The sequence below is a fragment of the Hippocampus bargibanti genome, linkage group LG19 (genome assembly GCF_051943395.1).
Source record: "Hippocampus bargibanti isolate YZ-2025 linkage group LG19, ASM5194339v1, whole genome shotgun sequence".
Lineage (NCBI taxonomy): Eukaryota > Metazoa > Chordata > Actinopteri > Syngnathiformes > Syngnathidae > Hippocampus > Hippocampus bargibanti.
The window spans coordinates 9454535-9468096 of record NC_142752.1 but is presented as its reverse complement, the minus strand read 5'-3'; the positions used below and the strand labels follow the sequence as shown (position 1 = coordinate 9468096).

Here is a 13562-nt window from a genome sequence, read left to right as displayed (position 1 = left end):
CCAAGCGTTGAAAGGCTCCGTTTTGGTGAGCTCAGTATAGCATCTGCTTTGTGCAGATGATGTGGTACTGATGTGGCCTCCAAGCGGGGCTTTCCAACTCTCACTGGAGAGTTTTGCAGCCAAATGTGAAGCAGTTGGGATGGGAATCAGCACCTACAAATCTTGGACAATGGTTCTCAGTTGGAAAAGGGTGGAGTATCCCAAGTGGAGGAGTTTAAGTATCTGGGAGTTTGAGGGAGAGAGAGATCGACAGGCGTATCGGTGCGGCATCTGCTGTGATGCGGACTTCGTACCGATCTGTCGGAGCTGAGCCAAAAGGCAAAGCTCTCAATTTACCGGTCGATCTACGTCCTAACCGTCATCTATGGTCACGAGCTATGGGTCGTGACAGAAAGAATGAGATCCCGGATACAAGGGGCCGAAATGAGCTTTCTGCGTAGGTTGTCCGGACTCTCCCTTAGAGATAAGGTGAGAAGCTTGGTCGTCCGGGAGAGCCGCAGAGTCAAGCTGCTTCTCATCCACATTGAGCCAGATGAGGTGGTCCGGGCATCTGATTAGGCTGGCTCCTGGACGCCTCGCTGGTAAGGTGTTCCGGGCTTGCCCCACTGGCAGAAGACCCTGGGGACGACCCAGGACAGGCTGGAGAGACTGTCATTCAGCTGGCTTGGGAACGCCTCAGGATCTACCAGGAAGAGCTGGAAGAAGTGGCTAGGGAGAGGGAAGTCTGGACTTTCCTACTGAAACTGCTGCCACTGCGACCTGACCCCGGATAAGCGGCAGAAGATGGATGGATGCACGGTGAATGTTAGCTTGTGCCTTCAAACTTGAACAAGAGAGGTGGCCCTATGAAGCGGATCGACCAAAAAGATGTAGAATAGAACAGATGCAAACTGAAAGTTCATTCATCCATTGGAAATGCATCCAATTCACACGTTTGCATCCTCGCTGGTGGCTGTCAGATAAATCACGCGTGTCGCAAGGGATGATTCCGGTGAGACCGACAGCAGAGAGGGAGAGAGACTGCTAGCAGCTTGACAGCGTGTAGGTGGTTCGTTATTGTCATCGTTGCGAGCAGCTTTTTGTTGACAACAAGGCCGACACTTGTCTTTCTCCTTTTCTGCTCCCCCTCCTAGTCTGTCACTCTCACTGACGTGTCTTTAAATAACATTAGCTGATTGTACATCCTTCATTCTCTTTTTCTATACCTCTGCCTTACCCTTCCATCATTAATCATCCAATTAGTCTTCATTCATTCTAATTAAATTAGCTATTCAGCGCCTTTTATTTTACAAAACCATCCGTCTTTATTTCATTTGCCTCAATTCGATGGTTTTATTTAGTATTCACTTTGAAGTGGTTTAATCAAACAATTTGCACTTGTGTCATTATTTTGAGTCGAATGCGGAAAATGCACGCAAGGTTTGATTCAAGTTATGTCAACTGTTGTGCGATGATTATCGCTGCTACTCATCATATCCGCGCCGGCGGATGACAGTGACATTCGGGGGTGCTTATTTTATTTATGTAGTTTTTTTTCCAATAGTGCCATAAGGCTATCACACACTGTCTGTATTTAATGCTATGCGTCATGTGTGCCTTTTTAATCGGCCAAAGCTAAAAGTGAGTTGGTTAAGTTGATCAAGCCTTTATTTAATCAAATGTAGGTGCCAACATGTGATAGAAGACTTACCTCCATGATTAGGTCTGGTTCTGAAGTAACTCTAATATTCTGTTCCTGCTGATCAATTGTGTAAGACACAGTGTAGACCATGGTCCCTCCATAGGCGGGTAGCTGACAAAAAAAACACACACACAAAATGTAAAGCCGCTGACAGTTTTTATATTATAAGACAAAAATCAGACCCCCGCTCCACTCCTGTTTCTATTCAGCACAATCACTCTTGCTGAAACATCACTCTTGCCGTCGGACTCCCAATTATTGTCTCGGTATGTCTGCTTATTAGATAAACAATTTATATGCTGCCGCGGCAAATATGTAGTACGATACTGATGATGCCCACGACAGTTGGAAATGTGTCTTAAGTCCTGGCCATTAAGAAAACAAATATTTAATGAGACAGTTTAATGCCTAATTTGAAAAGCAGATAGGGTACAGTGTGCGTGATCTCGCACGCTGCTGGAGGACGATTATCATGGAACCCTTTGTCTCTTTTAAGATAATAATGTTGGCGTGGAAGGCAATGGAAATTAGAGTTGAGAATAATATACTGTATAAAAGATTGGTTCAGTGCTTTCAATGTACAATCGTGTCTGTGTATGTGTGTATACAGTAATCCCTGTTTTTTTGCAGTGAATGGGGACCAGGTCCGCCCGCAATAGAAAATCCGGGAAGTAGAGTTATATGAAATAACCCACATGATAAGACAGAGGGGGTGCTGGGCAGGGCTGAAAAAAACGCACAGCCAGTCCACATGGCTGTAAACCATAAGATATTGTGCTGTCATTGGGTTACGTTAGCACTGGGAAACAATCGAGCTACAGCTATGTAAAAAATGTCTGAGTTACTCAGCATTCTGAACTTTTTTTTCCCGGAAAAAAAATCCGCGATGCATTGACACTGTGATAAGCAAACCCTGAAGTAGCGAGGGATCACTGAAAATCACAAATCGAACCCTGCAACTCTGCACTGTGAGGCTTACGACAGGGAGATGCAATATTGCATAAACTTGGAGCTAACCAAATGTTTATTCTTTTTAAGTATGTCTTCCTGTTTATTCTGGGTTAGAATAAAACGTGTCTGCTATTCAATTCTCACAATTTCTTCAATTTCAGACATTCAATGTGGGAAGTAATCAAAGCTCTTTTTTGCCATGGCAACCTAATGACCGAATCTCTGGACTGGGGAGAGGAAATAAAAGAAAGCCACCATAGGGAGTAGAAAAGAGCAAGAAAGTCTGAATGCATGGGGAGGGAGGGACGGAGGGAGTGGAATTAGAGGGGGCAGAAACAAAAGAACAATAGTGGCACTGACACACTGGCTGCTACAAAAGACATGAGTGTGATTCCCCCTCGAGTGCTCACTAAGCCTGTTATTAACTCTGGTGACCGAAATAAAGATGAAGAAGGTATCATCCTCTCGGTCAGAACCCCAATCAGAAAGTTCACGTTACTGCCGGTATAAGCAAAGCGCAGCTCCTCGAGAAAGTATCATTTTAGTCAACTCGCCCAGCGTGGAACTGTGCGGCCCATCATCACATGATTTGATCACGTCGTCCACGTCATATCTGAATACAATTCATATGAAGCAGAAAGTAGGTTAAAAAAAACAGGACAAAAAATGAGGTAGGAAATATTTTGCATCAAACAAATAGTCTTTTCTCAGCAGTGTGTGTGTGGGTTTGATATTGTGTATAAAACATGACAGACACACACTTTAATTTTCCCATGGCAATCCCACTAGAGGCTCCCACGCGTTTGCCTAGCGAGCGGTGAAGAGGTTTACAGAAGCAAGAAAAATTGTTGTTCGGACCTATTTTTATTTCCTCCCATCAGATAGCAATGATTGTTTTTATTTATTACTTTTTTTTTGTACAAATATATCTGCAACTTCCTTTTCATGGTGGGGTGGGAGTAATATATATATATATATATATATATTTTTTTTCCCCATTGTGGGTCTATTAAAGGCTTTCTGATTTTGATTCTGAATCTAACTGATTAGCAACACCCAGAACAGTTTTGCCGCAGATAGAATCACTTAAAAACAAGACAGAGATAAAAACTATTACATCCAAACAATAAATTCGACAAAGGCGAATCTGATAAACAATTGCTGGATAAAAATGTCTCATTTTAATTTATCTTCTTGACATACAGTCATAGACTGCGTAGTATATATTTCGTCAGAGATTAAAAGGGCATCCTAATCCGATAATTCTACTAAATGACATATCCTATTGTATTATGTTTTTATGATGACACTAATTGTGAAGGGGATCACGGAACAATGACTTATTTCCCCACGAGGACCACACGATTGCCGAGCGGGGTCCCTTGCGCACACTTGACAGACACACAGATGTGTGTGTGAGAGACAACAAATTATTTGTCTGACACAAAAGCATCTGCAGTGATTGATGTAAGGGCAGGTTTTCAGCCGTGTAAGCGAAGAAGGAAAAAATGAAGAAGGAAGAGAGGAGAAAAGAAAGCGGAATGGGCAAATCCATCTAACGCCGGATTAGGAGTGACGCCCAGTACAAATGTCTCACCCATTCATTTTCTTAAAGCTGGCTGACGGCTGGTGATCGTGACAGATAAATATTTTCTCACATGGGATGAGTTTGGGGTTCATTTCATTTATCAAAGTGTGATATGTCAAAGGGACATCAACTGGAGCGAGGTTCTGGGTGTTGTTGGACAAGATGAAACGAAAACAGATTTTCACACTAACTTGAAGATTGACGCAAAAGGCAATCCCAGTTTGTCAAGTTTCAGTAAAGTTGATGTTCGGCGAGGCCACTTACACATTCATCCGTTCCACTTCCATTCATTCCCTTTCTCTCCAACGACTCTCCATCTCCCTCCCTGTCACTCCTTTTCCCAACGAGGGCCATCACTTCTTTTTACCCTTTATCTGGAGTGACAGTGAATGTGCGAATGCAGCTTGGTACGAGGTGGATGGAAGCCATGAACCTACTTGACGACTTTGACTGAAAGTTGATGAAACCGCCGATAGCTTGAATGCCGTTTAGCCCTGAACTGCTTCCAAGAAGAATTGGGATACAACACAAGGAGCGCACACTGCTCACTGGCAAGACTGACAAATATCAGTGATGGGAAACACAACCGCCCGCTGAAACACACACACACATGCACGGCCACGAATGAAGCAAAGCCACCCAATAAAAGAATCCCATACACAGCATTTGGCAGTGACCTCTAAAGCATCCATCCATCCATTAATCCTGTCATGGCCGAGCTGGAGCCTATTCGAGCTGACTTTATCATAATCATAACTTTAGGTAAGGAGGGAGATAGGCTGCCATTTCTTCCTCTTGTACAAACTATCGTTATTGGATTGGATTAGCCTTTATTAGTCTCGCAGTGGTGAAAAGTACATTTCACAGCAGCAAAGTGATGAAAGTAAGAGGAAAGGAAAGGAAGAAATAGAAAAAACAAATACAGGAGTTGCTGTAAGAGCAGCCACTCTCGCGGTGCCATCTTGATGTCAAAACAACAACAAAACTATATAACAAATAATGTGACACAATACAAAAGACACTGACAGTCATTCAGTTTTAAGCACTTTTTGCACCCTCTTTGTTGCACGGAGCAGTTCGAGATATAAGGGGAGAGGATCAAAGCGTCATTTTCACCAATGGATCAGGGACGTCATGGTGAAATGTGCACGTCTGCTACAAGCTAAATGTTGAAAGCAAATATGAAGCTGTAGCATTCATAAACGAAAAGAGACTGTCTCACATCTCCTGTAAATCCGCTTTATTTCCAAGCCGCAGACTGTCCAACAGCACCAACCTTTCCACTGAACAAAGCAGGGCTGTGAAAATGCTGCTGATGACAGGCGCAAAAAAAGCACAATAGCCTCAGAGCTGTCCAGCGATAACAATCAAATGGCACTGACATTCCTCCCAAATGAAAAACAGTGCTGGTATATTCGTGCTACCGAATTGGTGCAACCGCTCAGTAGAGTCATTAAGAGTTTGAACAATGATTGCATTGCATTATTTAAATAAGATGTGTGTCTGCATTATGCATGAAGCCTCACATAGCCTTAGTTGACTGTGTATGGCCTTTCTTTTCTGTTGTACGCGTATTGTGCAGGGTGGCGATTATCTGCATTCTAGTAATGCGCGTAATAAAAATAATGGAAAAAGCAACAAAATATTGTAACATACTGCTCCCGCCACCTTTTATTATAATGCAAGCATCGTGTGAATGAGACTTTTCAGGCTTATGTGCAATTATTGTACATTAGAATTATCAAACTCTCAATCCAAAATAAATAAATAAATACGAAATTGCTTATTGGTACAATAAGCTATGCGAGCAGCCTTGTGAATGAACAGCCCATGGACTATACACAATGTGCTTTCTGGACCCATAAGCATGCACTTAGCGTGCCGACGGGACAATGACCATCCTTGGCTCGAACGACGCAGGTCATGCATGAATTGAGGGAATTGTCACGCACATACTTAGACGTGCGTAGAGCCGTGGCGAGCTTGTCATTACACACGTCACTTTCAATGACAAGCCCTAAAATAACAGGACGGAGTCATGTGTGTGTGTGTGTCAAGTCACGGAGTATCTCAGTAACAAGATCTTTGACTGAAGCAAATAATCACTTTTTCATACCGCGTCCACGCAGACCGAGCAGACAGCCGCGTTTGTTTCTCATGTCCAGATGCATCAGTTCTGCTTTGCTGTCCTTGGCGCCTCTAAAACGCATCATTATCTGACTGATAAGGGTCTGACAGTGTGTGCGTGTGTATGTGTTAGCTGCACCACATTCAACGGATTATGTGCATCTTTGTATTTACACTTATTTTTGAAGACGTAATGTTTTTTTACATATTGACAGCGTGTAAAGACATGGAGGCAAGATTCGAGAAGGCGAGGTCAGCGTTGTAGATTTGGAAACAATTCCGGTGGTCCAAAATGATCGCATAAGCTGCTAAACTCTGTCCTCATAAGTAATGTTAAATCATTGCGGGTCTATGGCAATTCCTAAAGTGATTAATTGTGAAGTTCAAAAAGGAAAATGTGTGTAAAGTCCAATATACTAGTTTTTGTTGACCATGTTGTGTTTCACTTTCTTGCAGAAGATAATTATGGTGGTGGGATGACGTCAAGCAATTGTTGTTTTTGGAGCTCAGGGGTAAGGAGCTGAGGGGAGGTTGATAGCAGACCAGGAGGGGAAGGGAAAATGGGAGTCCTGGAGAGACAGGGTGAGTAAGAGGAAGGGAAAGGGGGGGCGCTCACAAAAAGAAACTAAGATGGAGGGAAGGTTGGAGGGATAAGGCTGAAGAATAAATGAAATGACAAGAGGGCGCCTGCGGGCGGCAAAATAATAAAACGCAGCAGCAACAGTCTCTTCCTCGAAGCCATGACACCCAGACAAGCGTCACAGGCAGTCGGTTCTGGAAGAACTCCACTTCACAAGCATGGATTACAGCTATTGGATTGGTTTGTATTAGTCTCGCAGTGGAGAAATGTACATTTCACAGCAATGAAAGGAAGAGGAAAGGAAAGAAAGAAGTAGGAAAAACAAAATACAGGCGCTGGTCTAAAAGCAGCCACTCTCGCGGCATCATCTTGTAGTTAAAAAAACAACAACTAAATAACAAATAATTTGATACAACACAAAAAACGCAGACAGTCATTCAATATCAAGCACTAAAGATCAAAGCGTCCTTGTCACCAGTGGATCAGAAACGTCATGGTGGAATGTGCACGACTGCTGTAAGCTAAGTGTTGAATGCAAACACGAAGCTGTAGCATCCATTGACAAAAAAAAAGTGATTGCCTCACATCTCCTGCCTCACATATTTCCACTTCAATTCCAAGCCGCGACAGCTCCACTTACGCATCGGCGCTCTGCGCTGACGCTCCTTTCCTGTTATCAGCTGTGAAAATGCTGGCCATTACAGCCGCAAAAAGCTCAATCGCCCCAGAGCTATCCAGAGATGACAGTCAAATGGCACTGACATTCCTCCCAAATCAAAAACTGTGCTGCCGAAAAGGCGCAACCGCTCAGCAGAGTCTCCTCCTTGATGAATGTCGTGGCCAAAAATGCTGAAAAACAATCTGTATTCATTCCACATGACACACAAGAACTCAAAGTGACAAAAAAACAACACAAAAACTACACAAAAACAACAAAACAAGCAAGGCTTGTGAGAGCACTTGCTGACGATTGCCTACTCGGGCGCCATCTTGGACTTGGACGCAAGCTCAAGTGTTAAAAAAGTCTAATGGTGGTTACTGTGGCAAAAGAAAACACGGCACCCTTTCAGTAGAAGTAGATGCAGAGTAGGGTTGGTGTGAGGGAGGGGGGGTGCGGCGGGGTGCGTTCTCAAGAGGCCTTCGAGCTTCAGACCATTTATTTGTCGAGCACTCATATTTGTGTGAGTGAGACATTTTCACACCAGGGGGACGTTACTAATATTTGGCATCTTTTGAAGCCTCTTTGGTGATTGACGTTTTTTTTTCAACACATCTCCATTTCACACTCTCACCACTCATTAACGGTACATTCTGCTATTCTTTGATGTTGTCAGCTCACGTACGATCACCCGACAAGTCTCTTGTCTGATACCGAGAACTGGTGACAGCTGTGATCCACTTTTGACAGTCAAAACTCTGAGCAATGTCAGAGAATTTTGGGTTGGAAAATGTCATTCCAATTGCCTCTCACCTTGTTGCCCAAGTATGACGGAGGCGCATTCCAGTAGTAAGCAGAGCCAAGGTTGTCCGCCACATCTGCATGGTGGACGCTTAGATATTGAGGTGTCTCTCTATGGATTGGCCAAACGATCCGTCCCGAATCTCCGCTCAGGTACCAGCCAGTCAGCGTGCTCTCCTGCGCAACAGCAATTCAAAAAAGATGGACAAAGTTGTTGTTGTTTTTTTTGGGGGGGACTCAAATTATTTTTAAAAAGTCCATCTGTCGCATGTCAGCCTGTCAGTTTGTGTGTGTGAGGAACACCTCAGACACACATCTGTCATGCAATTAACCTGACCTTGGCTTACCCTTTTGAACACATGGACGCACACACACACACCGACATACACATGCACACACACTATCAGTGTCTAAATCAAAGCTGTCATTCTGTCACCGTCCCCTCGTGCCATCCCCACAGCTGTCAGTCAAAAGCTGTTTTTCCTCTCCTCGCCTCTCATTTCATCTTCTGCCACATCATCTTTTCTCAGATTGCCTCTTTCATCATTTCTCATCTCACTTAGCCACTTTTCTTCAAGTTACTTTTTCCAAATATTTTGCTTTTACAAACATATTGTATTTTCCGGTGTATAAGGCGTACCCAAAAGCCTTGATTTTCTTCAAAATATGACACTGCACCTTATACGCAGGTGCAACTTATATGTGAAGTAATATAGAGCCACAGCAGGTCTCCAAACTCCTGTCAGCAACCAGTGACTCCATTTCCCCGTGTAGAAGACGTCGTGCGTAAGCCCAGCCTCTACTGTAGCACCTTATAATGTGGTGTGCCCTATATTTGGAAAACTTGTATATATTTACATACAGTATTATATTTGGAAAACGTTTTTCATTTATTAAAGGTGCACCTTATAGTTCGCTGCGGCTTATATATGGAAAAAAGTTTGGAAATACACCATACATTGGTGCGCCTTGTAGACTGGAAAATATGATAACCATTTTCAGCATTATGTCCATAACCCCAGCCTCTACTGTAGCGCCTTATAATATGGTGTGCATTACATTTTACTTACTTACTTTTATATATTTATATATATTATTTATTTTCATTCATTGAAGGTGCACCTTATAGTCCGGTGCGCCTTATATATGGAAAGAGTTTGAAAAACATACCATTCATTGGGTGTGCGCCATATACTGCGGTGTGCCTTATACACTGAAAAATACGGTAATTGAATACCATAATGTAGACTGCTGTCATCCAATACCTGGATGAATGTCAGGTCTTCATTTTTAATGTTATTTTTTTCTCCATAATTAACTCATTCTCTGCGATTCACAAATGTATTCAGGAATTGAAAATAGGACTTAGAGCGCCATAACCAAATTTGTTTGGGTTTTATTTTTTTTCTTGCTGGGGTGTCAATAAAGCGTTGGCCGGACCCCTGGCAATGTTTTTCTCTTCCACAAAGTGGTGGCATTTCACTTTTTTCCATGCTAGCGCTTTGTTCCAACTTTAGCTGTTGTTAAAGTGCTATATCAACCAATACGTATGTATTGCATTGTATTTTGTACAACCACCCCCATTCCAAGCTCATATAACTCCATACCCATATCATTTAGGAATTAACTTTTTTTCTGATGAAAGAAAAGAGTCGAAGGTTTCTTACGCTGCATTGAATGTTTATGTAGTCCTAAAACTCAATATTCTGTGGGTCCTGGAATTCAAGTGACAATGACAAAAACCCTGGAGTGGACACATTTTTTCCACATGTCTGGCAGTGAATGAGTTAAAGAGGTAACATCTGTGCCGAAAACATGCAGTGACCCAAGGTGAATGGCCTGCAAAGCTCTTCAACTCCTATGAGTGAAAACGTGTCCATGCCTTCCTTCGGTTCCTCTCTCTTTCTTTATGTTCCCATCTGGCTTTTCCACTGTAATAATAACCTCACTTATCTTACTTAGCAGCTGTCTGTGTCTGCACTTGGATCTTACAAAGACTGAACTGCGGTTAAATACCCACTGCCGATTTCTCCGCCGCCTCCGCGGCATTGAACAATGTTTGCTTGTGAAAAGCCAGAATGGCAGATAATCCTAATCATAGTTTGTGTGCCATTTCTTACATTCTGATAAACCCACGTGGAGGCAGAGCACCGGGTCGCAACGCCCATGCAAGAGCATTTCTCGCAGCCGTTGGGATTGTCGCGCTGGAGATTGTAGAAACCGAGCTTGCAGCGCGCGCAATTCTCTCCTTCCACATTTTCCTGTTGTGAAAATAGAGATAAAAAGACAAGGACAAAGAAAAAAAATGTCTCGTGAGCGGGAAGAAATATATTGTGGAAATGGCCAAGAAATGAGAGTCAATGTGAGCGGCACACTGTGGTGACCCCTGATTGGATGAGCTAAATGCAGTGTGTAAAACTACTCTATCAGTTCCAAAAAAAATATGTATGTGAAACTACGAAAATATTGTTTATCATTATTCTATCATAGTCTATATTTTCTATTACTAAATAAAATTTCAGAGAGTTGAAAAATAAATGGACAAAAATGGCCTTGCATATTCCTCCATTACTTTTTGCCATTTCCGCTGTATCTAACAGGAACAAAAGGAGTCATAATAGAGTTTCTTTGACCTTGCACATGCAGGGTGAAGTACATGGGTCACTGTTGCTGCTTCCGTCAATGCTGCAGTTGCACGGCTGACAATCTGGGTAGCCCATGTAACCAATGGCACACCTAAAGATAAATGGATTTAATAACACAAAAGAGGAAGTTGATTATGGGGTGGTGGTGGTTCCATAAACTGGAGCTCACAAGGTCAATTCTCCTGATAGTAGCCCCCTGACCCACTAAAAGTAGAACCGTTACAAGACTTTAAATCTAAAACAAACGGATGACCTTGCAAAGCGGGTAAACATGCGTGTGTGTGTGTCGCACGCTTCTCAAAGGAAAGATTACATGTCATTAATTGCCAACAGAGACTCAGCCATTAAAAATGAGTTGACTGCGCAGCTTATTTTATCGCCCTTAATTGTCGGGCGAAAGGTTTGTAGGAGGATTATCTGACGGGAATGAGACCGAATGAATTTAACTCATTCGGCGACGGAGTAAAATGACCAAAATGACGTGCGGTTACAGAAATGGAAATGAAATTAGGCTTTTATTTTGTAAGCTTCAGAGGTCATCTGAAGTATAGTATTATTGGTCAATTGCTACAAGTTTTCTTGAAAACTTTGAGGTCAATTGTAAAACACTAATTGGAGCAGACACCAGCTCACCCGTCACAATCTGTGTGTGTGTGTGTGTGTGTGTCTGTGCGTGTGCGTGTGTGCGTGTGTTTGTGTGTGTATGTGCCCGTTACCTGTCACATCGCAGGCCGCCAAACCCGTCCTTACAGCGGCATGAGCCTGGTGGCTGAGCTGTCAATCAAACACAAGCACACCGACGCACACACATGAGCGCACACGCATTTTTCAACTCAGAATTCTGACTTTAAAGTGAGAATTCTAAGATTAAAGTCAAAATTCTGATTTTAATTTTAGTCAGAATTCCAATTTTAATCTTAATATTTTCACTTTAAAGTCATAATTCTGAGATTAAAGTAAGAATTCTGAGATTTTTTAAAGTCAGAATTCGGACTTAATTCTGAAATTAACTCATTCACTTCCAGACGATGTGCGAAAATGTGTTCACTGCAGTGCCAGGGTTTTAGTCATTGTCCCTCGAATTCCAGGACTCATAGAATATTGAGTTTTAGGACTACATATACATTCAATGCAACATAAGAAACTTTAGACTCTATTCTTTCATCAGAAAAAGAGTTAATTCCCAAATTATATGGGTCTGGAGTTATCTGACCATGAAACGAGGGCGGCTGTCCTAAATACAATGCAATACAGTACATATATATTGGTTTATATGGCGCTTCAACAAAAGCTGAAGCTGGAACAAAGCGCAAATATGGACAAAAAGGGAAATGCTGCCTCCTTGTGGAGGCCTGACCAGTGCTTTATCGCCATTCCCTGCAAGAAAAACAAAAACCCGAACAAATAGGGAAATGGTGCTCCACGTCATATTTTCAAATCCCGAATAAATTCGTGAATGGCAGTGAATGAGTTAAAAACACCAGCAAGCAAGAGGGAAGCATTGTTATTTCTCTGTTGTGTTTTCGTCTTCAAAACTGGATTTTTTTCATATGTATTTTTCTATAATATGGGCACAGTATTTTGTTTGTTTGTTTTTGCTTACAAGGTGTTGCCCGGCTTGAGTCCTCCACACAGGTTTGGTCGTCAGAAGAACCATGAGGGTCACATGAGCAAGGTATACAGGGGTTCTCATCCTCAGCGTTCACCTTAATATGACAAAAAGACCAAAACTCAGTATTTCCTCAGTGACCCTAACGTAGAATTCCAGTAGACGCAACCTACTCCTTCAGGTCGGTAGTAACCGGCGACACAGCTCTGACAGTTGATACCATCGGTGTTGTCACGGCATGAAATACACACTCCACCCCCTCTGTGTTGGCCGTGGATGTCCAGGCTGAGCGATCGGTCCGCTACCGTCTGATTAAAGTAGCATTCATCAGCCTTTCCGTGGCAGTTGCACCCTGAAAGCGAGAACAGAGAAAAAGGTTGGAAATAGGACAATTGCTTCCAAACGACTGAACCCATCATGAGGTTGCCTGTCGCCAATTCAATTGATTGATAGTCATCAACCATAAAAAATGAGGCGCCCTGTAAATGACCGTCATCTTTTGTTTACAATGATTCCATCAATGTGCTCACAGCTCATTTAAATAAGAAAACATTTGCATTTTATGGCTGTCGGCGTAGATAACATTTAGCGCTTGGTATTCACCCTTCCCGTGACAAACGTCATTAAGTCAAATGTTTCTTACCTCGATTACTATAAATTTACAAACAAATGTGCAGACTAAGAGGCAGAGAATCCTCGTATTTGTGTATGTCTTCTCCAGAGTACGTAAAATAAAACGGTAAACAATTCTCATTTTACCGCTGCGCAATAATGGTGTGGTTTCACCCGTTCACAATGATTTTAAATGAACTGTGTGATTATAAAAGTCTCTGGGATGCTTGATGCGGCGGTCGGCAGTCTTGCTAGAGTTGAGACACTGCTGATCTTTGCAAAGTAGAACATTGCCAGGTTTTGATGACTT

The 13562-nt window shown here is 42.6% G+C and overlaps 1 protein-coding gene across 1 annotated transcript in view; it reads right to left on the bottom strand.

Moving 5' to 3' along the window:
* The window catches only part of lama2 (laminin, alpha 2), a 111931-nt gene that overhangs the window by 67914 nt on the left and 30455 nt on the right, over positions 1–13562 (bottom strand). Inside the window, exons 9-15 of the mRNA XM_089021559.1 lie at positions 12814–12992; positions 12635–12737; positions 11748–11805; positions 11020–11122; positions 10507–10647; positions 8399–8563; positions 1691–1792 (exon numbers count right to left, since the gene is read on the bottom strand). Of these exons, the coding sequence (XP_088877685.1) occupies positions 1691–1792; positions 8399–8563; positions 10507–10647; positions 11020–11122; positions 11748–11805; positions 12635–12737; positions 12814–12992 (851 nt within the window). The remainder of the gene's footprint in view (positions 1–1690; positions 1793–8398; positions 8564–10506; positions 10648–11019; positions 11123–11747; positions 11806–12634; positions 12738–12813; positions 12993–13562) is intronic.